This window comes from Oryza brachyantha, chromosome 1 (assembly GCF_000231095.2).
Source record: "Oryza brachyantha chromosome 1, ObraRS2, whole genome shotgun sequence".
Taxonomy (NCBI): Eukaryota; Viridiplantae; Streptophyta; class Magnoliopsida; order Poales; family Poaceae; genus Oryza; species Oryza brachyantha.
Window position 1 is genome coordinate 22569590 of NC_023163.2, and position 25282 is coordinate 22594871.

The 25282-nt window shown below is 39.7% G+C and overlaps 2 protein-coding genes across 3 annotated transcripts; one reads left to right on the top strand and one right to left on the bottom strand.

Moving 5' to 3' along the window:
- Nucleotides 1-11787: 11787 nt before the first annotated feature.
- On the top strand, nucleotides 11788-14146 carry LOC102715525 (FCS-Like Zinc finger 8-like). Its single transcript, XM_006644567.2, has 3 exons — nucleotides 11788-11947; nucleotides 12874-13608; nucleotides 13725-14146. Exons 2-3 carry the CDS (start codon nucleotides 12941-12943, stop codon nucleotides 13843-13845), a joined length of 789 nt encoding a protein of 262 aa, XP_006644630.1. The 5' UTR covers nucleotides 11788-11947; nucleotides 12874-12940; the 3' UTR covers nucleotides 13846-14146.
- Nucleotides 14147-16565: 2419 nt separating this feature from the next.
- Nucleotides 16566-21613, bottom strand: LOC102715803 (probable E3 ubiquitin-protein ligase RZFP34). Of its 2 annotated transcripts, XM_006644568.3 has the most exons (12): nucleotides 20198-21613; nucleotides 19720-20043; nucleotides 19488-19647; nucleotides 19317-19404; nucleotides 18623-18715; nucleotides 18455-18532; nucleotides 18312-18355; nucleotides 18187-18227; nucleotides 17720-17802; nucleotides 17504-17595; nucleotides 17313-17418; nucleotides 16566-17069 (listed from the first exon to the last, which is right to left on the bottom strand). In XM_006644568.3, the coding sequence occupies exons 2-12, from the start codon at nucleotides 19832-19834 to the stop codon at nucleotides 16965-16967; spliced, it is 1005 nt and encodes a 334-aa protein (XP_006644631.1). In that variant the 5' UTR covers nucleotides 19835-20043; nucleotides 20198-21613; the 3' UTR covers nucleotides 16566-16964. The 2 variants fall into 2 exon arrangements, with proteins under 2 accessions (XP_006644631.1, XP_040377116.1); XM_040521182.1 differs by having other exon boundaries at nucleotides 19488-20043; nucleotides 20198-21610.
- Between the last annotated feature and the right edge of the window lie 3669 nt (nucleotides 21614-25282).

A 25282-nucleotide genomic window follows, 5' to 3' on the forward strand; every position in this document is an offset into this window, starting at 1 on the left:
ATATATTGTTCTAATTGTATACCTGTTGCATTTCTATTTTTGAAACCTTAAGTCACTTATACATTAGGTTTGAGCGACTCTTTTTTGTCTTCTTTGAAGTGGAGGTAGGACTTCACCATTTAATTTGAAGCATAAGAATCTACTACATCTGTTATAAAATAAGATGATCAATTTTACTTATTCTAGAAATAAGTTTATTTTTAAGTAACCAATACATTGGAACTTATGAAAGCAATGAATAAATGTATTAAAAATAGATAAAGTGATGAATAATTGTATTAAGATTTAATAAAGTTGAGAGTATTATAGGTTTTTTTGCTTTTGTATTGGTACGTGTGTGAGAAGTGAAAAATAAAGTTACTTTCAGGCAAAGGGAGTATGGTATATAAATCATATAAGATAAAAGATCAATTTACAAATCTAAGTCAATAAACCTCACTTGAAATTCAAAAGGGACAGGTTATAACTTATGAATATAATTAACTTAACAGTGGTGAAGTGCGGGGATGGTATAGCCACTTCAAAGCTAGCCCTCTATCCTCTGCAGTCATCCGATTACAGAGCACAGCGAGCTTCCCCTGCACATATATCTAGTTCAGCTCTAATATAAAATTTAAGATATACAAATAAAAGGTGCGTAGAGATATTTCTAACTTGCAAGATCTTACAAAATGTTGTATGAACTTTATTATTTACGGTGGATTGGTGGCCACTTGGTTGCGTTTTGAAGTCAGGAAGTGGGTTGGACTGGTTTGGGAGGTAGGTGCAGGAGTAGGTGGGTTGGATTGGTTTTGGGCTGCATTTGAATCCATATCCACTAGCAGCTACTTTGTGTACAGATGCCAGTGTCATGTTAGCCCATCTGACTTACATGCTTCTAGAGAAGATGCAACTGCCGTGTGATAATAATTCGAATGAGTTCTTTAGGCCTAATTCAGTTTACAAAAATATTTTTGCAAAAACATCATATTATATATACAGACATATATTTGAAGTATTAAACGTAGTCTAATTATAAAATAAATTACAAATTCCGCCAATAAACAGCGAGACAAATCTTTTGAGCCTAATTAGTCCGTCATTAGCACATGTAGATTACTGTAACACTTATGGCTAATCATACACTAATTAGGTTCAAAAGATTTGTCTCACGATTTTCCCCGTAATTGTGCAATTAGTTTTTACTTTTATCAATATTTAATATTTTATTTATGTGTCTAAAATTTAATATGATATTTTTGGAAAAACTTTTTGGAAACTGGACGGGACCTTATTCATGTTGAGATGCACGTATGTTATATCTGAAGTCATAATGGGTTTATCTGGGCCGGCCTCTTCATGAGAACGCATGGGCCGTCCGCTTGGCTAGAAGCTCTTATTTTGTTCAAATGGAGATCTATCGTGTAAATATGAAGTTGCAACAGGTGCAGCAATACAGACATTTTAAAGCAAGCGGCATTAAAATTAATGGAGCAATCAGAAGTGTTTGCACCAGACAAATTAATGATCAGTGAGAGCATTCCTAGTATCTCATATAAATTTTATCATAAATATTATCATTTGGATATCATCTAAAAATATATTCGTTTTTATGTTAATTATCAACCCAACAGAACATCTATATTACATCCTATATATATATCATTAATATTTTGCATCCACATCCTCTCATATTGTTACTGTTCTTTCCTCTCGAGATTGTTTGTTAAGACATAGAGTGAGAAGAGAATGTTCAAATATGCAGTATATCTTTCCAATATGAAAAATGCTCTAATTTTGAAGGATGTGCTAAAGCAATATTTTCTCCCATATACTCTACTTTTAAGATGGAGAATGAGATGGAGTATCAACTGAGAATGCTCATAGGAAACATATTCCCCAGCACACACGTAGGAAAGGAAAGGAATGGAAACAATAGCGGATGAAGTTAGCACATGAGGATATGAACAAATAAGTTTATTAGTTGACTCTTTCCATCGACACACGGAGTAAAATGATGATAGTGTAGAGCGGAAGAAATAGAAAGGATGTTCTTATATATGATAGTAGCATAAAGTCGACACTTATTATTTATCCAATGAAATTTTGTTACATGTGGGTGGATAAAAAAGGATAGAATGTAATAAAAAACTATTTTGGTGTATTAACTAAGACACTAGGTACATATCTGATTGTATATTTATACATAACATCATCTCTGGATGATATATACTGATCAATAGACCATATCTAATTTGACCTTTATACACGTTTGTAGTGTCCAAAATACCGGTCCCCAAAAGGAAACGGATCTTCATGCTCTTCTCAACTTTGTCTGAGCCGGGCTCCTCCATAGGGACTCATCGGCTGTGTTAATTAGCGTGCAGTTTGTACCGTAGTTCCTTTCCCGTATACTACTCCGTAGTCCGTACGACAGTCTATGCCTTGTTCAGGGGGGAAACCGGGAAACCCATACAAATCGTGCTCTGAAGTTGCAACATGCAACTATGCAAGCATACTACTCCTACTACAAGAAAAGGCAAATGCTGCTGCTTCTTGGAGACAAAGGCAGACCAACATATGCAAGTTGCATATGCTTCTTCTTGGAGACCAAGATATGCAAGCCAGGTTTTCCAAAAAAAAAAAAGGAAAAGAAAGATATGCAAGTTCAGTACCACTGTACCAGTAGTTCGTATATTGCTCTTAGCTTGTCGCTTTAGGTGGTGTTTGGATAGGGCTAAAAAAGTTTAGCCCCATATCACATCGAATATTTAGACACTTATTATAAATATTAAACGTGAACTATTAATAAAAGTCATCCATAATCTTGGACTAATTCATGAGATGAATTTATTGAGCCTAATTAATCCATGATTAGCCTATGTGATGCTATATTAAACATACCCTAATTATGGATTAATTAGGCTTAAAAAATTTGTCATGTGAATTATCTCTCATTTCTGTAATTAGTTTTATACTTAATCTATGTTTAATATTTATAGTAAGTGTCCAAATATCCAATGTGACGTGAGCTGGTCTCACCAGTGGGCAGTGATAACACCTGCTTTAATTCAGAGCAGCCTAGCTGCTGTCAAGACTATGGTGGTGACTGGTGATTGTCTGTTTGTTTAGGGAAAAAAAACCAAAACTGCATGTTTGGAAATGAACAATAATATATAAATAAAACTTTTATATATGAGTTTTTAGCGATCTAAAAGCAAAATTTAAAAAATAAAGTATGATAAAAATATTTATAAATAAAAAATAAGTTGTGAACAAAACTTATATATATATATATATTTAATATATATATATATATATATATATATATTCTTAGCAATCTGAAAGCTAATGGTGAAAAATACATTACAGTGAACAAACTCTGAAATTAATTCTAAATTTAAATTTAAATTTTTGGCTTAGGCCTTGTTAACAAGTTCCCAAATAAATTTTCCAAAAACATCACATCAAATTTTTGGATACCTAAATAAAGCATTAAACATAGATGAACCAAAAAACTAATTGCACAGTTACGGAAGAAATGTTGAGACGAATCTTTTGAGCCTAATTAGTCCATGATTAGCCATAAATGCTACAGTAACCAACATGCGCTAATAGCGGATTAATTAAGCTTAAAAATTCGTCTCGCGGTTTCCAGAGTAGCCGTGAAATTCGTTTTTTCATTCATGTCCGAAAACTCCTTTCGACATTCAATCAAACATTTGACGTGATACTTCTCCTAAAAATTTTCTCAATCCAAACACCACCTTATAACTAGGCATACATTAGAAGGGAAAAGATTCGGTCGTCACAATCGTTGACGTTCATGATTCATCCTTTTCAGGTTTCTTTTGCGATAGTGTATTTCAGTACTTCAGCTTCCCGTTGCGCCGCGGACTGGCTCTCTTCTTCTCTTCATTTGTTCCTCGGAGCCAAAATGATCCCTTGAAAAGTGACCTGAAACCGCATGACAAAGAGAGCCATGTGATTCTTCAGAAATTGATAGCATCTTTTCACTTCTCATTCTGCTTATAATTAAGTTAAAATTTTAATTTTAAACCTTAAATTTTTAATTTTTTATTTTAGCTTATTTTTCAGTCTTACTTTATAGATTGCTAAGAACTCATATGTCGATTTTTATTTGTAAATTATTTTTAATTGCAAATATTATGTTTGATTTTCTTTTAATAAAAGCCAAAATAATCACCCCTAAAATTACTGAACTTCTCCCATGCGATGGCAATGTGGCGTGTTTCCCCCTACGCATTCATCAACACGGGTTCTCGATCTGGAAAAGCAAGCGAGTATAGATTAGGATTTTGGAAGGACTCACAAGCTAAGCCACACAATGATACGAGTTTACATATCGTCCACTTGTTCTTCAGTTACTTGTAGACATCACCCGCAAACTAAGGGCGGTTTTCTTGCACACTTGCAGAGCTGAAACTATCTGTGCGGCCCCAATCATTCCTGCATGCAGCTTGGCAATTGTTTCGGCAATCTACAAAGCTGCTCTATAATACTAATAATACTCCTTCATGCTACTGCAATTTTTATTGTTATTGCTTTTGTTTTAGAGCAAGTTCAATAGTATAGTCAACTACTGGCTCCAATTCATCTATAGTCAATCTAATAGCCAATTCATACAATAGTTACCTACCAAACATCAATACATGATCTCACATGTCATACACACATTTTGTCTTGGAACCCATGTGCAGCTAGCTGACTACAAATTAGTAACACTCCTCTCTTCTCTCTTTCATCTTACCTCTTTAAAATATACTTATAGTTGGCTTATAGCCTGCTATTGTACGTGCTCTTAGCTGTGTTGTTTTGGCCACGACTGCACTGCAGGGAGCCGTGTCCTCCTCCGGCAACCAGAGGCATCTCGCGTTGTGTGCGAAACACCAAAGACGATAGTCAAACCACCAAAGACTTCTCGATCAGCCTGCCCTGCCTCCTCCCAATCGCTTCGACGTACGTACGCCATCGTGCCAAGTGCAAACAAAACACGAGGACGCAGTCTTCGATCTCTCGCTGAGAACGGAGCAACGGCCAAGCCAATCCGCTAGCTGCAGCATCTGAAACCCACACTGACAGAAAAACTTGAAAACTTTGCACCTGCAACGTTGCATCGCCACAGCCACAGCCCACACACAGGCCAAGCATGCATGCATGCATGCATGCACACAGCTCTGCACTGCCGGCTAGTAGCCAAGCCATACGCTGGACTTAAAACTTTGGCCTTGTTTAGTTCTAAATTTTTTTTTCAAAAACATCAAATCGAATTTTTAGACACATAAATAAAGCATTAAACATAGATGAATCAAAAAACTAATTGCACAGTTATGTAAGAAATCTTGAGATGAATCTTTTAAGCCTAATTAGTCCATAATTAGCCATAAGTGCTATAGTAACTAACATGTGCTAATGACGGTTTAATTAGGCTCAAAAGATTCGTCTCGCGGCTTCTAGGCTAGCCGTGAAATTCGTTTTTTCATTCGTGTCCGAAAACCCCTTCCAATATTCGGTCAAACGTTTGATGTGATGTTTGTGCCAAAAAATTTTGACAACTAAATACCGCCTTTGCATCACAAAACAACACGTCGCTACCGGTAGATTCAGAGATAGATACGTCATCAGGCTAACAAAATCTACGACATTTGGCCCAATGTAACTGTATTTATGGATTTCCATATCTAATATTTAATGATTTGTTTTATTAAAAAAAATGGAAAAATAGTCAAATATAATCGTATTTATGGATTTTCATGTTTAATGTTTGACGATTTGTTTTATTTAATTTTTTTAAAAATAAAAAATAGTCACGCATAAAGTACTATTATGTTTTATCACTAATAACAATAAAAATAGTGATTATAATTTTTTTAAATAAAATAGTTAATCGAACGTTAAACATAACAGTGAAACATGTATTCATGGTGGGACCGGGGGAGCAGTAATCTACTGCGAGCTCGCTGTCCCCTGCTGCACGCTCACACAGTGACAGCACTACTGCAGTCAGTGGGTGTAAAATGTAATCGATCGAAGAAAAAGTTAAAAAGGGCCACTGTGAAAACGAGTAAATAAACTAGAGGGTGGGGTGGGGGAGAGGGTGAAGGGCGAGAGCTACGAGCGAGAGGAATTTTTCGTGGTTGCCGACATGGATCGGCTTAATCTAAACCAGACCGCCTTAATCATCGTACCGCACGAGAGGGTTTAGCACGAAGCTCGAGGCAATTACTGCCACTGGTACACGACTATCGACGCGATAAACGACAGGTTGGGAATCGACACCTGTCCCCCATGACCTAATACACTGACGCTAATCACCATGCTTGGCAGCTACTAGCATAGTCTGAATCTCAAGAAACCAGACAAAAATAGTCTGTACGTACTACGGTACTAGTACTGCATTTGCCCGGTTGCAATGCAAACTCAAAACGAAAGAGGGGTTACAAACCTCGATAAGGCCTTTTAGGGTGGATTTCTTGGTAGTATTTTGAACTTAACAAAAATTTGTGCAATCATGTTTACGCTAACCACTGCATATATAGATGTTTTACTGTGTTTGTTTATAAAAAGGTAAAAGAAATCCAAAGTAGCATAATTAAAAGGGTTGATTGGATCTTGCCATTGCAAATTTGACTGTTGAGAAAAATATCATTATTATTCACGATATTGATTGAGTGTCCCTAAAACTTTATGAAATTAAAACCATGTTATCCACGTCATATTTTCTATCATCAAGTAAACCAACATACCTTTACACATGGGATCCATCTGTCAGTTTCATCTTCTTCCTCAATCCTCCTATCTTCTCTATTCCTCATCTCTCTACCTCTTCACCGGTGGTTAGAGAAGGAGATGACGAAAAGTCCATGGGTGGGCGGTGCAAGTGGTGGGAGGGTGAGGCAACGATGACTTCATTGACAAGGGAGGTGGAGACCGTCACGGCAAGATTGTAGCGACAAAGCAAGGTCTGGTAGATGGGAGAGGAAGTGTGGCGTCGACCTGGATCTGGTGAGCCCTATTCTCTTCAACGCAAGGAGTAGTTTGGGACTTTCAAATAAGCTCAAGGCAAGTGACGTTAGAGCAACGGGCTTGAGAGGTTGGCGGTACCAGCTCCATCATTTCCTCTCGAGCCATCGATGGGCTCAAGCAAGTTAGGGGCAGGAAGGCCTAGGGCCACTAGACAGTCTTACTTCCCCTATTGTTACCACCATCATCATCGATGTATCTGTAGACACCGACACTAACGTATCACCATCTATAATAGCTTACCACCCTAGAGTTCACTGATTGAAAGAAGAAAGAAGAAAGAACATGTAAGACGTGATAGTAGTGATATGTTTCTAATTTTAGAAAGCATCAATGACACTTAGCTGATATCACAAATAGTAATGACATATTTTCACTAAGGTAAATTTAATTGAGAATATAGTACAATATGAAAGCTATTTGAGGATTGATGATACATAGATGAGAAGGGTGAAAACATAACTTCAAAAGGAGATTGAAAATGCCAATATTATCTGAAATATTATTTCTAGGTGCATAAGAGCATCCCTAGCAGATCAACTATCCCATCATTCATTCTGAAAATAGAGGATAAAGAGTAAAAGTTAAGCTCCAGCAGAACATCAATCACATCTTCTATTTTTAGATGTCATCCATATTAAAAAAGAGAAAAGTCATATTTAGATGTTATCTCTCCATCCTCCAAATAGATATGACGGATATCATATAGAGATGATCTGCTGGAGAAAAAGAGATATGAATAATGAAATTGTTTTAGATGATCATCCGAATGAAGATATCGTTGACCAAATTTAGATGAACTGCTAGGGATGCTCTAAGTATGCATTAGAACTTATAACTCCATTTACAGTGATTAAGGTTGTGTGATGGTACTTCCTTTATTCCCTATGACGACGGTAATTGTTGGAGGATCAATGGTTGATTCATTTCTCGTGAAAATCCCTCTCTCTTGTGGATATATTTTTTCTCTCCCGCCCGAGATTGAATAGATCAATACAAGAACTTCTATTCTTTCTCCTAGAGAATCCTCAAATCTTATGTTCTTGTGCTACTTCTGTCTTGTCTCGGTTTCTACCACCTGTGTGCACGGGTTGCTGGAAACGATCGGGCAAGCCTTCAGAACTCTGCTCACATGAGTATCTACACAAGTAGACGCGTGATCAAGTTTTTATGAAGTATGCTTTGTGCGCACGAATGCTCCGTGCGTGTTCATCGGCATCAACTTCTTCTTCACATCGTCATGTCCACCAACGAAGACAAAGGCGATAGCAACAAAGGAGGAAACAACACTATTAGAGGTGGGAACGATTCACCAACGGAGACATCAATACCAAAATTGCCTCATCTAGCTCGGGAGCATATTCCGGGTTTTATATTTTTAACTCTAATATTAAACATGTTACTAGTAGATGCTTTTCTCGTAATTGGATATTCATGTTTAGCACTGTTATAAGTTAACTATATATGGATGTCATATTTAGCATATTGCTTTTCGAACAATGACTTGAAATTCTACAAAAAAAAAAGTTTTCACATAAAAAAATTACCAGTTAATTACCCACTATCATATGTTTTTCCGTCTCTTAATTAACGATGCATATTATTCCACCTCTTGGTATTTCCACGTAACTTGCAAACACCATAAAAAATCTCCCACAACCAATAATTTTACTGAAACAACAACCACAACCAGGCAAGGCGTAAATATTATGTTCAACAGATGGAGTCTCAACTGGCCCCGAAAAAAAAGAAAAGAAAAAAGGTACTAAATGGGAGTAATTTCTGCGGTTCAAAGGTGAGTCATGGATGCTCATAACACAGAGTTCACGAGAGGTCGCTCCCAAGCCTCAATGGTGGGGGGCTGGGAACATATTCCATCTCGCGTCAGAACAAATCAGCGTTAATTAGCATGTACAAATCCTTTTTACGTCACATATTAACTTTATTTTTCGGTTCTTAGATATACTGTTTTTACTTTAGGTTTTATTTAAAATTCTTTTGGGATTAATATTTTTATTGTTAGGTGTTATCAGATAGTAAAACATTAACAATATTTTATTTTATGTGTGACAATTTTTTAATATTTTTTTAATATAACGAATGGTTAAACTTTAAACGTAAAAATTTAAAAATAAAATTATTACCAGACGGCAGTAGTATTATTAGTGGTAAAAGATAGGAAAAGTAAAGAAAAGGTAAAAGCGAACGGGTCCGTCCTTTACGTACGATGCTCCTTGAGATACACGCCCTCGTCGTACACGTGTCGGGCCTCGCTGTCCCTCGCTTCACAAGGAGACAAAATACGCTTTATTTTACTTCTCGTTTCAACGTTTTCACTGTGACGGACTGACGGTCAAAAAAGCAGGAAAAAGAAAACGCTAGAAATTGCGCTGCGCGTTTGCCACACGTGCGAGCACAATTGTCTACCCAGTTAATCCCTCCGTCCTAAAATAAACCATTTTTTCATTTTTTATTTATAATTTTTGACTCTCTGTCTTATTTAAATTTTTTTGTGATTGATATTTTTATTTTTATTAGATGATAAATCATGAATCTTTACGTGTGACTAATTTTTTTTTAATTTTTTGAAATTTTTTTAAATAAGACGGATGGTTAAACGTTGGATACGGAAATTGGAGAATTTATTTTTTTACGGAGAGAGTACGCAGGTAGTACTGTAACAATATTATATAGGAGTAGTATCTTCCCGTCTCCGTTTCACCACGTAAATCTTAAATAAAATTCATGATAGATAAATGTATATATTTTATATATACATGTCTAGATTTATTAACATATATATAAATCTAGCCAATATAGAAAAACTTATATTTTGAAATGGAGGAAGTATTTTGGTTTCATAATTTTCAACGTTTCGAACCATGAAATAGTTTACAAAATATACCTTTAACGCTAACTTTATGTTATAATATGTATAAAAGTTTAGTAACTATTAAGTTTCATGAAAGCACTTTCACGGACTAATTTATACATTATTTTCTATATATAAAAGTTATTGGTAGAATGGTAGTTAAAGTTCTAATAATTTAACTTTAGCTTTATGAAGCTGAAGGAGTAGTATTTTAACTTTAACTAAACCAGTTTGTCAGCAGGAAAATTATCACTGCAATTATGCGAGTCACGGATCTTGGACATGTACGATGAGAATAAACCCATGATAATCATGATAATAAAGACAAAACCGACAAGCAATATTTTGTTATCATATACTACCTCAGTCCAAATCATTTTTCAGTTTTTTATAACTGTTTTGACTTTTCATCTTATTTAAAACTTTTTTATGATTTATATTTTTATTCTCACTGTATGATAAAACATGAATAATACTTTATGCGTGACTAATTTTTTTAAATTTTTTTACAAATTTTTCAAAATAAGAGGAATATTTAAACGTCGTACACGGAAAAATGAAAAATAAAATTATTATGGGAGGAGGTAATAAGTATGACATGATATCACACCTATATGTCATGCTCATGACACAGGCAAAGCTTAAAAAACTACCGCATTCCCACAAAAGTAAGACCTTACTAGTTCCGAAACACAAATTTTCATTTGACACATTGTTTGGACCCGAGTATTAAATGCAGGGAAAACAATTATATAGATTATGTGTAAATCCTTTTACGAATTTTTTTGTCTTAATTGCGCCATAATTTGATAATGTAGTACTACCGTAAACATTTGCTAATGATAAATTAATTGGGTTTAATAAATTCGTCTAGCGGTTTTCATTCAGAATATGTAATATGTTTTATTATTATATCACATTTAATAACATGTATCCGTATATCGAGATAAAATTTTTACCCAATTAAACGTGGGCCTAAGTTTGTCATGTAAAAACTATTTTAATCTTCTGGTAAAATAAAGTGACAAAGAAATGCCTGGCACTGCCAAAGAGGAGAGTGTCTTCCAAGAAACCAAAACAAAAGAAAAAGAAAAATTCAAAGACAAAAAAAGAGAGAAAAAAAACTGGGTGGAGTCAGGCGCCCTTTAGTTCCTAAAAATTTTCACCCAAAAACATCACATCAAATTTTTAGATACCTAAATAGAGTATTAAATATAGATGAATCAAAAAACTAATTGCACAGATGTGAGAAATCGTGAGATGAATCTTTTGAGCCTAATTAGCCTAATTAGTACATTATTAGCCATAAATGCTACAGTAACCAACAGCGCTAATGACGGATTAATTAGGCTCAAAAGATTCGTCTCGCGGTTTCCACGCTAGCCGTGAAATTCGTTTTTTCATTAGTATCCGAAAACCTTCCGACGCCCAATCAAATATCTGACGTGACACGTAAAAATTTTCATTTCACCAACTAAACACCCCCTCAGTCTCTCAGAGTCAGAGTGAGGCCGCGTTCGTCCAGACCGGTCAGTTAACTTATCTCTCTCATTTCCACACGCACGTTTTCCGAACTGTTAAACGGTATACTTTTTACAAAAAATTTCTATAGAAAAATTATTTAAAAAAATCATATTAATATATTTTATATTTTTTAATAATTAATAATTAATTAATCATATAATAATCTATTATTACACCCTCAACGAACGCGGCCTGAGAGACGGTAAAAAAGCGGATGGGTGCGAGGCCGCGTGTGTTGCGCCCTGGAGAAGCCACCGCACCCGCGCCCGCCCGTTGCCTTTTGCTGCATGCCGCCCCGCGCAGGGACACTTGTCTTCTCCCCCGATAAACACCCCACCCCACCCCCACCCACCCCACGCACACGAGAAACCTCACGGGAAAGCAGACCGAGCGCCGAGCTGCGGTCAGGGGAGCAAGAACCAGATTGCTGTGCAAGCCTCCTCCTCCTCCTCCCCTTGCCCTTCTTAACCCCGCCGGCTTCGCACCCCTCGACACCAGCAAGAGCCGCAACCCCGCCGCCGTTGCCAGGTAAACAGCACAGCACAGCACAGCACCGCCCCTTGTGTTTTTCTCGACGTTGTTGCGAGTGCGCCCGGCTCCTTGGAGGAGTGTGCCGCGGTGCCTGCTCGTGGATGTTCGCGGGTCGCGATGTAGTGTTTTTTTTGTTTTCTCTATCGTTGATATTTTCTTAGTTGGCTTCGTCTTCCATTCCGGCGTGAGATTAGATGGGCTAACCTACGGGTTTTGTTTGATTGGCGGGTACTAAGTATCATTGATGGGATCTTCCATGGTGGTGGGGATTTTGGGGTCGGTGGCAGCTCGTGGCGGCGGCGGCGATGCCTGCCCACCTTCCTTTTATGGTCGCAATGCCCGCGGTGATAGGAGATACGAGTGTAGTGTCACCGCCTCTCTGATTTCTCCGTATAAGTTCTTTCTTTGAATCCAGTGAGTGTGATCTGGGTTGTTGAGGAGTTGGAGTTGGGGTAGGGGTAGGGGTGGAGAAGTTGGTGACTTCGTGCTGATTTCCTGTTTGGTTGATGGTGGCTTGCTCTAGGTGTTTCTGCCATGATCATGTTCAAGTGAGCGTGGTCTCTTATCTTGTTTTTAGTTTGCAATCTCATCGATTTTCTTTTTGTTGGCGTAAACTGATGAGATGAGATGAGATGAGATTGATGTTCATGGTTAGAACCAGCGATCTTTTCTTGCACGTTGGACCTGTCGCACAGATGTAATCAATAACCAAGCCACCATTTTTTGAAGTACCAACTTTTTTTTACTATTGTTTATGTACTTCTGATGCATAAAACCATCATCTTCTTTTCTCTCTTCTTTGTACCTTTGACTTGATGAGTGAAAAAGCAAAAGCTGAAATTTCCTTTTTCACTTTTGTTTGCTTCCATCATCATTGACCGATCTGATAACACAACACAACAAAATTTTTTGGCCATTTTCAGGGACAGGTTACTCTCATCTTTGGTTCTTGTGAACAAGAAGACTACAGCAACTGCTCAAGAGCAAGCCATGGAGGAATCCAATGATCAGGGTCTTGCACAGAAGAGCACTGCCCCCACTGGGTTCTTCAGGGTCCCTGGCCTCTTCGTGAGGCTAAGCAGCAAAGGACTGAATGCAGTGGACCCTGATTCCGCCTGGAGTCCGACCTCTCCGTTGGATTTCAAGAACCTGTCATCAAGCACTGGAAGCACCAATCTGAAGTCCTCTGGGTTGCTGGGTGTCGAGGCTGATCTGAAGTTGAGAACTAGCCCTCCAAGAGTCGGCCTCGGCCTTGTCGATGCCCTCACAGCCGACGAGAGCTCCTCGTGCTTTGGAGTCACCAACTCGTTTCTTGAATCCATTAGGCCATTTCTTGAGCTGGGGTTGCCGAAGGCGGCGAGTGATGCTGCAATGCCAAAAACCAGTTCGGCTGGTGTCACTCCGAACGAGATTGCAGACTTTGCCCAGTCTGAAGAGTACACCTGTGTTATCGAGCATGGCCCGAACCCGAGGACGACGCACATTCTCGGAGGCGATACACTGGAGCTGTGCAAGGGTGTTCCAAGTGCTTCCAAGAAGCCAATCTTCACCATTGAGCCCATCGGCGAGCGGCCGGCGACGCCGGCGGGTGCTGTCCCCCGCTCATGCTCATACTGCAGGAAGAGGCTGCAAGAGGACAGGGATATCTACATGTATCTGTGAGTAACTGAGTAATCCTGAACTCGTCTATAGCTTGCGTTTACTTTATGACATGTACGTGGATGCTTATTATGTTCCAGTTGCTAAACATTTGTGTTGGCTTCTTGCAATGCAGGGGAGAGAGAGCATTCTGCAGCAACGAGTGCAGGAGGGACTACATTGAGGAGGAGATCGAGGAGGTGGAGGAGCTCATGATGCTGGATTCTGCTGGCTCTTCTGCCCTCGTATCTTGGTGAAAAATTGGCAGCAGCGCTAGTAGTAGTTCTGGTGGTGGTGGTGGTGCAGGAAAGCGACTGATGCCTCTTTTGGATGGATGTTCAGGTTTTGGTAGGGAAAGGAAAGAAAACTGCTTCCCGTTCTACTTTTTCTGAATGGAGAAGTTTTTAATTTAGCCGGTTTCTGCAAACAGTGCAACGGCTAAATGATTTTCATGGATTTGTGGGGATTCCCATTGCATGTAAAACGAGCAATATTCATGTGCCAATCAATATTAAATATCAACCCTCTATAGCAAGCAGTTATCCCTGCTGAATATCACCCCTATCTTCTTGTTTCTTCGCACTTTCCGTCCTCATCATTTCACTTATTGTATTTATTTAGTATAGGCAAAATGTTTTATTAGTAATTAAAAAATATTTGTAGAAAAACATTTATACACCCAACTTTAGCGACTAATAACAAATGTTGTAAAAATAAAAATGATGGAAAACTTTTAAAATCAACTTCAAAAATAAAATTTTAAACTTTAAATGTTCGTTTATGCTTGAGTCGATTCATCATTTTCTTCCTTTGGTAACTTCTGTGAACCTTCGGTGCGCTGATGCTTGACGATGTGAAAAGGAGAGCTTGGGAGGTGTCCTGTGCATCATAAGCAGACGCTCCAAGGGAAGAAAAGTTACTACCTCCTCCGGTGCTCCTAGCAAAGGCTCAGGCCTCCTGGTGAAGCGTCAGAGGCACTAACTACAGTGGCAGTGCAATTCATTGTGCTGTAGCCTGCCTGTCGTTTGGCTCTGCGCCCTGTTGAGCTCCAGTGGCTTGTTACATCGACGAGAGGACACGACACGGGCGGGCGCCGGCCACGGAAAGAAAACCCCGCTCATCAATCAGTGTGTGGTGGCCTGTACGGTGCGGGCGCCGTACGCGGAAGGCCAGAGGGATCCAATGGCTACGGTAACAGCAGCAAATCTGATGAACTAGTATTCGGGGCCGAGGACGATCTTACGGCCGTAACTCTATTTAGGCATTGTTTAGTTCCTAATTTTTTTTAAAAAATATCACATCGAATTTTTAGACACCTAAATAAAATATTAAATATAGATAAACTAAAAACTAATTGCACAGTTATGGAAGAAATCTTGAGATGAATCTTTTGAGCATGTGCTAATGATGGATTAATTAGGCTCAAAAGAATCGTCTCGCGGTTTCTAGGCTAGCCATGAAATTCGTTTTTTCATTTGTGTCCGAAAACCCCTTCTAACATCCGGTCAAGTATTTGACATGATACTTCTTCCGAAAATTTTCTCAATCTAAACTCCACCTTACTTCCTCTCCAGCTCTCGTTGTTTATATCCTCCCATTTGGAACTTGGAAGACGGTGGACGTACCCTCTTACTTCCTCTCCAGCTCTCGTTGTTTATATCCTCCCATTTGGAACTTGGAAGACGGTGGACGCACCATGTTCTGTGCTTGTGTCAATATCTAAGAAACCAATAACAAAGCAAACCCAACAACACAATACGTGGCTTAATGCTTCTTTACACATAATCAGAACATCATATCAGAGTAAACCGAAGTAGATTTGCCATTTCTTTTTTTCCAGCCGAGCAAGGTACTGGAACTGAACAAGACCGGCATTGAACATGAGAAAGGGTGACTTCTGCGGGTACCACATCTGCAACCAATATTAAGAACACCACGTCCTGCAACTGTAATCCTAGCACTTACACACGCGCACGGGCAAGGAGTAGTACTCAGGGTTCCCGCTAGTGTAGTGGTTACCGTGGTAACCGGCCCCTCCACTGAGGCGCGTACTACCGCGGTTTTGAGTTTAAATTTAGGAAAAATTTAAAATCTTTTAGGAAATTTAGTGCAAAAAATATATATTGTATATGTTGATATGTAGAATATTTTTGTCAAATAAATTCATGAAAAAGTGTATTTTCTGCGTAATTAAAAATTATAACCAAAAATTCCGGTTTGAAAATTTTTAAAAATAGCCTATTTCAAATAATATTTGTAAGAAGGTTAATAACATTTTATTGTTGAGTCATTATTAATTTGTACTAGACTCACGTCGTAAATAATGTTCAAATACAAATATATAATGATGGATATAGGAAAAATATGCGTGAAAAAATTATATGTGCATGCTCTACATACAAGTTTTGTTCGTAATAATAGGTAGTAGATATATTTATGACGCAACAATTAAATTTGTATAGTTTTGTTCGTAATAAGGAGTATTAGGTATATTTATGACGCAACAATTAAATTGAAGTTGTTGTTAAAGGATGATATAACGGTGTATGTTTGTATATTGTAATGTCAAGAATTTAGAAAAGATCATGTCAAAATTTTCTTATATTCCCTATAATATGTCCTAAATGTTATAAATATAGTCACAAAATATTTTTCTTTTTTTTTGTTTTTTCAGAATTTTAAAGTTTTTTTCATTTGGCACATCACGGATTTTCTTGTTTTTAAATTTTTTTTTTAAATCTTCTTCTTCCCGCGATGTTCCTCACGATAACCGCAGTTTTCACAGCCGAAACCGTGTGGTTTTTCACAATTTCTGCCGTTCTCATGTACTGTTTTTGTTTCGGTAAGCATTAGCCGCAGTTACCCTGCGAAACCACACGGTAACCACGATTATCGCATGTTAAATTCAAATTTTTGATTTTCAAATTCATCACGGTTTTTACGGCATCCGCAGTTGCCACAATAGGGACGGTAGAAAAAGGAGGTGGAACCCTGGTAATACTAGTCACCACTAACTTCCACAGTGTTTTACAGAGACTGAACAAGTAGTGGTGGTATACTGGTACACTATACACAAAGCTAGCCACCATTAAGCTTAAGCAGACCAGCAATTATTAGCACAGCTAGAACTTAAGCCGAACAGGACCGTGACACAGTGAAGTAATAAATTGAAGACAGGAAGCGAACAGCAGCTAGATTATCAGGATAAGATGGGAGGTATTTGCCTTGGCTGAGGCATCCAATGAGCTAGAAATTGGCTGAGAGCTCAGCAGCTAGAAATTGGCGTCAAGCCGTCAACAGAATTTTGTCTTGCAGAATGCAGAAACCGCCCAGGACTCTTCCGACACAAAATGAATCACCTCAAAACTTCATTCCTTCAGATCTGGCGGGTGTTGTAGGACTTGCACTTCTGGCACTTGTGTGCAATCAAATGGAACTGCACCTCTGAGATTGCCCCACAATCGTTGCATAATATGCGGACCTTCAGGGTAATGCAAAGGAACCAAATTAGCAATTGCCAACAGATTCAACCTTCGGATGTAATTTGAGCAGGCAAGATTGAAAGATTTCTGATATGAGAAAATACAGATATCCACAATATTTCAAGTTACGTTATTGACATTGCTACTGGCAAGCATATGATTCTATATATTAGAAGTTAGCAACATTCATGGCTGGTTTATTTCCTACCAACAGGAGGAATTGGCACAGAGGAGAGCATTACCATTTTATTGTCACAGGTGTCAGATATAGTTGCTAGTTCCTCGTCCAATCTCTCCCATGCCTTCGACATGTCGCAGACAGACTTAGAGCAAAGTGGGCAAGCAAATCTGAGCACCAATTTTAGGCAGTCAAAAAAACTATTCATAATATCATAAATCATAGTACACAAAGGGCCAAGAAGGATTGACTTACTGGCAGTGCTCCTCCATTTCTTGCAAGCACTTAACATGAATGGTATGACCACAAGGCAAGACAGAAACATCATTTGTTGAATTGAAAAGGTACTGAAAATTGTGAAACAGGATCAGTCAAAGAAACTTGAAAGCAAGGTGATAAGTCATTCGCTAACAAGACAATCCTCAATATATGCTGCATATAAGCATATAGTAAAGAATAGTTAATGCCTACCTCAAAGCAGATCGGACAGTCATGATGCATCGCTCCTTCAACACATGCATGACTGTTCTTCAACACTATAGAATAGCAGCATCCTGCACGCAATAGATAAACAAAGGTGAACCATTCGAACCAAGTGGCTAGCAAAATCCATTCATATGCAAATAAATAGTAGAAGGGAAGTCACAAATCTAGTGAGGGTTTTTAACAAGTTAGCTAACAAGGCTAAGTAAACAACATAATATCTCAACAAATATACTTCCAAAATTATAGGATATTGGTCTAGCGATGTACAACGTACAACAGAAAGAAACGGTCAGAAAAAAACTGTGTTCCTATCATAGCAGAAGTCCATACAATTATACAACCCATGCATGATGCATGTGCCACTATCCGGAAAAGCAGCCCAAACAAGATTTTTCTCATTACATCATTCAGTATCAACTTTGGAATGCAATGTTGGAGACAAGAGGCATTACCACATTTCGAGCAGTGAAAGAAATTCTCCCTGCCACCAATTCTGCAAACATAGTCAAAATGTAAATACTATTTTCCACAAATAACATAGTTCATATTTACTGCACCACAAAAAAGAAAGACAAACCTGCATATTCCACAACCGTCGCAGTGATACTGTTGTTTTGAAACCTGGCATTGCAGAAAGAAGTGTCATTATGACATAGTGTTGTATCTACTTACTACAAATAGATAAATAAGGCAGTCCAAATAATGATTCTTCTCACTAACATCATCATCAAAGAGCTTGCACACTTCACAGAAGTACTTCCCCATGCATACACCACAACTGATACATACTTGCCGCACCTTGTAACATGAAAAGGTCATCATGATTACACTAGATGCCAGATAATTGATAGTGTTACCACGCAAGCAACAAGAACAACTCAGTTGTACCTCTTGCTCTGTGCCGCACAATGAGCATATAACCTGCTTCACTTCATGGCGTGGAAGTTCATGCCTCTTCACAGCATCAATTTTAATTGAATTCTGTCCATAAAGTTTGGAGGTCATCAATTTTCCACATTTTTGAACCGACCAATTCCATAGTAAAGAATGCACACTTGCATAGTTCAGCTTAAAAATTGCTACGGCAAGTGCAATATAAGCCACAACAGCAAGGTCCATAAATTATAGTTGCCAACAAATTGCTGGTACAAACAAGTTGTGTGGATATTACAGCCCATAGGCAACTAAATAAAATTGCTATTTCAAGATAAGGGTGGAAAATACCAAAGATTTTGATTAAGCGTTACAGATAAGAAACAATCATGTGCACAATCATAATGAAGGCCAACAGCAGGTTATTAGTTCTACTGTGCCTTCATATTCTGTTGTAATCATACCATTTATCTAATTTCTAAATCATATACAACTATAAAATGAGTGTGCAATTTCCATTTGGGGAATGGTCAGAACATTCATTGATTTTAAACCTTTCACCCTCACTAGTGCTCTTTGAACAGTAAAGTGTTGCATCAATGTGAACAGCAGTTAATCAAATCTCTTGTGACTGAGTACTTGTTCCTACATCAAACACACCAAGAACAACATGGATACAAGAGGACATAATTTTAACCTAAAACCATACCTTTGCTTCATTGTGGCAATGCCTACAATCGAAAATCTCATTGCAACATGGTGCTCTAATGCGGCACCTTCTTTGGTAATGTGTGCACCTGCCATAGTACATTAAGCACAAACTTGTTGGCACCAAAGGAGCTTATCAAGAAAAACTTAAGTGAGAACAAGAAAAACATACCCATACTGCATTATCCCTTTCTCAAGTTTCTGATAATCATCATGGTATTCATCGTCAATCTTTTCAGCTGTGCACTTCTCATCAGCCAGAAGAGATACCAGATCATGTTCCTCCACATTTAGCTTAGCTTGTCCATGTTGAACAGCAGTAGACTCAAATCCTAGGTCCATGGCACCCATCTTGAATGTTTTGCACCACTAAAGCTATCACGTTGCAAATACAACACAAATACCTGCAAGTAGTATGCATTTAGCAGGATAGTTCTCACTACAGTCAGAGGTCCTAAAAAACGAGGAAACCACTGCATGCACTCCAGGGTTGCTGTATACTGCTGAACTCCAGCACATGAACAAGACCAAAGTAATGTCGAACAGCTCCAACCGCAAAGCCCAATAGATTGATCACCAAACAATTACAGCTAGCACTATCTGAATAGTGAGCCGTGGAAAGAAATTTACTACTCAATAGGGTATCCATCCAGATTCCATAGAAGAGTTCCCAAGCAATTTGAACAGTGTCCATCTGCATCACACTTACTGTGGTGTCCACCCCCATTCTGTGGCAAGAGGAACACGTAATAGCATCAAATGCCAGGAAAAAGAGAGAGAGAGAAAAAACAAAGGTGATGATTTTATGATAAGGCTCTGGCTTGTTAGATTACACCATTCAGATATGCTGTTATTTAGGACGTTAGATTGAAGGGAGCCTACCTCCAGCAGCCAACAGCTTCATCTTCAACAAAGGAAACTTGTCCGTTCTTTTAGTTAAAATCCATTGCACATCCATAAAAAAAACTCATTCCTTTGATTCTCCAATCAGTGGACTCCTTGACCCTCTCACATCCATTATACTAACACTTAAACTTTAAAGACTTCATAGGTTTGTACCTGAAATTCAACTTATCTACAATGGCCTACTAAATTACTAGTGCGATACTCTGACAGAACCTGCATAAGAGAATTCGCCCTCCCAGATCTCTGCCAAGGAGTAAAGAAAATTAGTAGCCAATACGTGGTAAGTAGTCCATTGCCTTCCCATTTCCATTGATATATCGGAGGCAAATTGAAGGGCTTGTCCAGAAGAGTGATAAGTTCCCCCTCGCCATGTTGTTAACATTTGTTTGTTTCCCTGAATTTCTTTTGAATTTTCAAATTTTTGACAGGAGATGGATCGTGGAAGAGGTAGAAGCATAGGTATAGGATCCGGTACAAGGAGAGGCAGCAAATGCAGAGTGCATATGCAGAAATCGGTTAAAATAAACAAAACGAGATGCTCAGAGCAATGTAAACTCCTGCTTAAACATCTATTGGGGTGAGTGCACATACAGAATCCTATTAACCTCTTGCACGGAAATTGCCTGTCAATCATCATTATCAATATGTTTTTGCAACCACGAGCCCACCTTAGCATACAAACTAACACTATCCAATAAACCAACGAAACCACCAGAGGCAAATCGCCAACGAATCAATAACAAACAGGCACTCGGATGTGTTCGGCATGCGCGTAAATGAATCCAAGACATGTAGTACTTCCATACTAGTTTTGGGGATGGACATCATCTCTCACAGTTAGAACGATCAAAAAGTAGACACTAAACCTCATAATAATCGAGCATGGCAGTATGATATCTAGAAAAAAAAAACGCAATAGAACGATTAATCGGAATCATGGCAAATGGTTAATCGCCACAAAACCAAGGCAGATCAAACAACTACAGCCATCACAATCAGATCATACGAATCCATCCACCACAATCAGATCAAGCAATTAGTCGTAATCAGCACGCAAGCGCAATCACGGGAGACCGGAACATTGCACCTACATAACCAGATCGAGCGAGCTATGCAGCTAATGATCAATAGCGGTAAACTTAGCACAGAGGAATCAACACAAAACGACGGATTAAAAAAAAAGCGCTCGAAGAAAAACCGCGAGTCGTATGACGAACTTCCTAGCGCACACGCGACCCAGGTCGAGCGGGCGGTGGGACGACGGCGCGGCGCGGCCGCCTCGGCCGGCGCTGGATGGATTCCCCTCTGGCGCGCGCTGGGAAGACCTCGGGGGAAGTGGAGGAGGGATGGATCAGGACGGGCTGAAGGCTGCGTGCGTCGCGAGGAGAGCTTGTTACAGTGGCGATGTTGAGGGTATTTATTTCAACGGCCTCCTCGAAATGGGGGACACGGTTTCCAGAGGATTCGGGTGACCTGGACGTGCCTAGTGGGTTAATCCTTTCTTGCCTTATCCTGCGGGGCGGTGTAGTCTAATCCACGATCGCTGGGCGCGCGACCGGATTCACTCCCTGCGCCTGCGGTACTTCGCGCTGTGTACTGGCTCAACAAAATCTCGCTCGGATTCAGCAGAATCAGGAAAAATATCTTGACCAGCACCAAGCAAGCCACGGCGTGTCCCTCGGAAGTTTTCCTCGCGGTGAAGTGGTGTTGTTGAGCACTTGAGCTGCTGTGCACTATACGGTTCACCGCTCGGCGACGGCGGGCCGGAACGCTCGGTCCATCCCGGCCGTGCACTTCCGCCACCGCGCACGACCCGACACGTACCCACGCGGCCACGCCGGGACGACCTCCACCGCGGCACCGCCCAGAGCCACGGTCGCTTCTGCCGGGGGGAGCTTGCAGTTGCAGGGCAACGCACGCAAGCAATTGCATGATTGATTGCCTCGCCGTTAAGCCTACCAGTGTGGATCGTAATCCAATCTAAATCCGCTCTAATTTATTTCTTTTCTAATTAGTTTGTCAAATCAACCTACATCAATTATTTTTTATTAGGATTCAATCCAAATCAATCTAACTTTGATTTTAGCCCAACCCGCACCAACCCATTTGGTTAAAATGGATTCAACCCACTCTTTGCAAAATGGATGCACCATTTGATATATATAAATTCGAAACTAAAATTTTAAAACTCGCGTTCACGCTATAAAAGATTATCAAATTTGACTGAAATTTAATGAGATGATCTGTTATGTATAAAAATAACTTTGTGCAAATTTTGGTCGATTTCTACACGTGAGCCTCACGTATGTCTATTATCTTATCCATTAGCTATCCAATTAAAGGATCTATTTACCCTCCACGGATTTAATCCATTTAGAACCTAAAATAACCTAACCAAATCCAGTCCATACCAATCCATTTGTTTCTATAACTCAATCCAATTCAAACTATTTAAAGTTACAATCCATTTACACCTAACCAAACACAATCCAAATTAAAACCAACTCATTTAACTCATTTTCATCCAACCCTCGCCGTTCCGTGCCGTGACCGCAGGTCCGCAGCTGGAGAGGCACGTACAAAATTTACGGCGGGGCGGATATGCACGACGCGTGCGTGGCTGGCGGCGTGCCGGGCGAGACCGTTGCTCGCGGCCCTCCATCTGGGCCCTCGACGTGTCCGGCGAGACGGGACGTGTGGACGAACACTGGTATGGTAACTGGGACATTTAGTCATTCTATAATCCGGCGTGTCTTGACTCAGCTAATGCTATCACCCATTACTACAAGGGGAAGGGGATCAAGCTCTCGGCGAAATCTTCACGCAGATATAGTAGATTAATTGTGTGCAGGAAACTACTTCTACGTACGTAGCAGCTAGATAGAAATTGTACGCGACGAGAGAAGCACAGCACAGGTGGTCACGGGCAATTATTAGCCAGTCGAGAGAAGCATAAACGACGTGGTTTCCTCTGTATTGCGTGGCGCGAGGAGGGCCGGCGACTCAAAAATGGTGGTGTGTTGCGGTGCGATGACATGCCAAGTTGCCAACCGGTGTGTTTCTCTGCGACTGCGAGGGGGCGGCACGGCAGGCAGAATTGACGGTGACGAGGACAGGTGACGACGCCTCGATCGGTCGTTCGGATGATCCGCAATCAGACAGAGCTGACGGCTGAAGGCGCGCACGTATAAATGAGAAAATGCATTAATTCATGATTAACTGAGTATTAGCTGCTATAAATTTAAAAGTTATATTAATTAATTTTTAATATATATTTTTTAAAAAATACTGCAGTTTATGAAGCACATGCATAAAAAAAAGAGAAAAAATAAATAAGCCTAGAAGGCTGTTGCAAACCCACCCTAAGATGGCTCCATCTTGGGCTGAAACGGTCGCTGTCCGGCCTTGAAGGGCCCATTACACTTTGGGAGTTCTCTTCAAGTTCTTTGTAAGATTATTATCCTCACGCAAAAGAAGGCTGGCAGATTCAATAGAAACCACCATTAGGCCGATAAAATGAGAAGGGAGTAATTTATTACCTGTCATTTTCGGCCCAGGAAAGTGAGGAGGGCTCATGGTATTTCCAGGCTGAGGGGAATTCCGTCTCTCCGTAGATTTCGGCCTTTCTGGTAATTGTGACGAGATCCTTCGGTTAATCATGTGAAGAGTCATCGAAACTACTGGAAGATTGCCCTCGTAACTGACCATCCTTGCGTTTTCTCGTCCTACAATAGTCCTACAGGATGTAGCTTTCGGCTATGCCATCGATTCTGCTTTCGGACTTCGTCATCATCATTATATGTAGATCGGCTCAACATCCGTCACTGATTGCTGTTTCTCCAGAACACTGATCTGGAAATTAATCTATTTAATCGTGCACTATCTAGTGTTTACTCCATATTTCCGAACTGAATGATTGCTCTGGGATACAGCTGTGCTTTCTTGTCTGGCTGACCTAATCCATCCACAAGTTGCAGAGTCTATTACTACTTTGGTCCTTGTAGCAGCAGCCAGCATGTTATATCAGTCTGTTTGATCAGTTGTAAATATGTGTATGTTTGATCTTATATCAAATTATATATACATTGTCTGATGGTCACCATTTTCTTTCTTTTTTTTTGGAAAGATTGATGATCACGATTTCTATCATCAGTTTCAGTCTTATATATACATTGAGCTCGGTAATGCTGATGCTACCATTAGTCAAGGCTGCAAAGGTTAGATGTTACCCAGCATCAGAACACGAAATTCGCGATGGTTTGGTGTAACAATTCACTTTACGGCCTTTAGACTTCTTCTCCACACGGTTTTTTCAGTAACTAAAGACGCAGAACTTATAAAATGAACTTCTGGAAATAGATTGACTGACCAAAAAAATCACGTTCTAAAATCTTAATTTAAAAACTGAATTTCTAGATCGTTCAGTCCATGCTCCCCAGCCCCCACACACCTCTGCAAAACTAGTCATACAGATGAAGAAACCTGGTTAGGAGGCAGAGATACTCAACGACAAATCAGTTCAGTTCAGGTGCCGTTCCTACTGCTTTGGCAATTCTGCAGGTGATCAAACGTGGGATGAAAGAAAAAAAAGAGAGCAGCAAATCATCACCTGTACAGCAGCTGCTAGCTTTCTGCCTGCTCAAAAACAGTAGTCAAATGCCGTCATGCATGACCGAGCAGAGCAGAGCAGCCAGAGACTGCAGTGACCTCGCTATATGGCGTTTCGTTTACCAGCGTTGGTTCATCCGAGGGAGGCGTCATTCGCCGGTGGCTAATGACTTCATTCCACCAACGGCGAGCTCGAGCGAGTCTGTGAGTGACTCGGGTAGTCGGGTTCGAGGAAAGTGCAGCTTCTCCTTTTGCATTATTGCCTGATCAGTTAGTTGAGTTGTCCTGTTGAAGAAGCTGACGGCCGGATCAATATGCATATGCGCATGTTTCAGAATTCCTCCCCATTGATCGGCAGGGTGGTTAAAAAGCTCGTAGCAGGAAGAACCCGTGGATGATGCAACTGGTTGTGGTAGTTGATCATGTTAGTGGCCTAACTAGCAAGGTTGACAT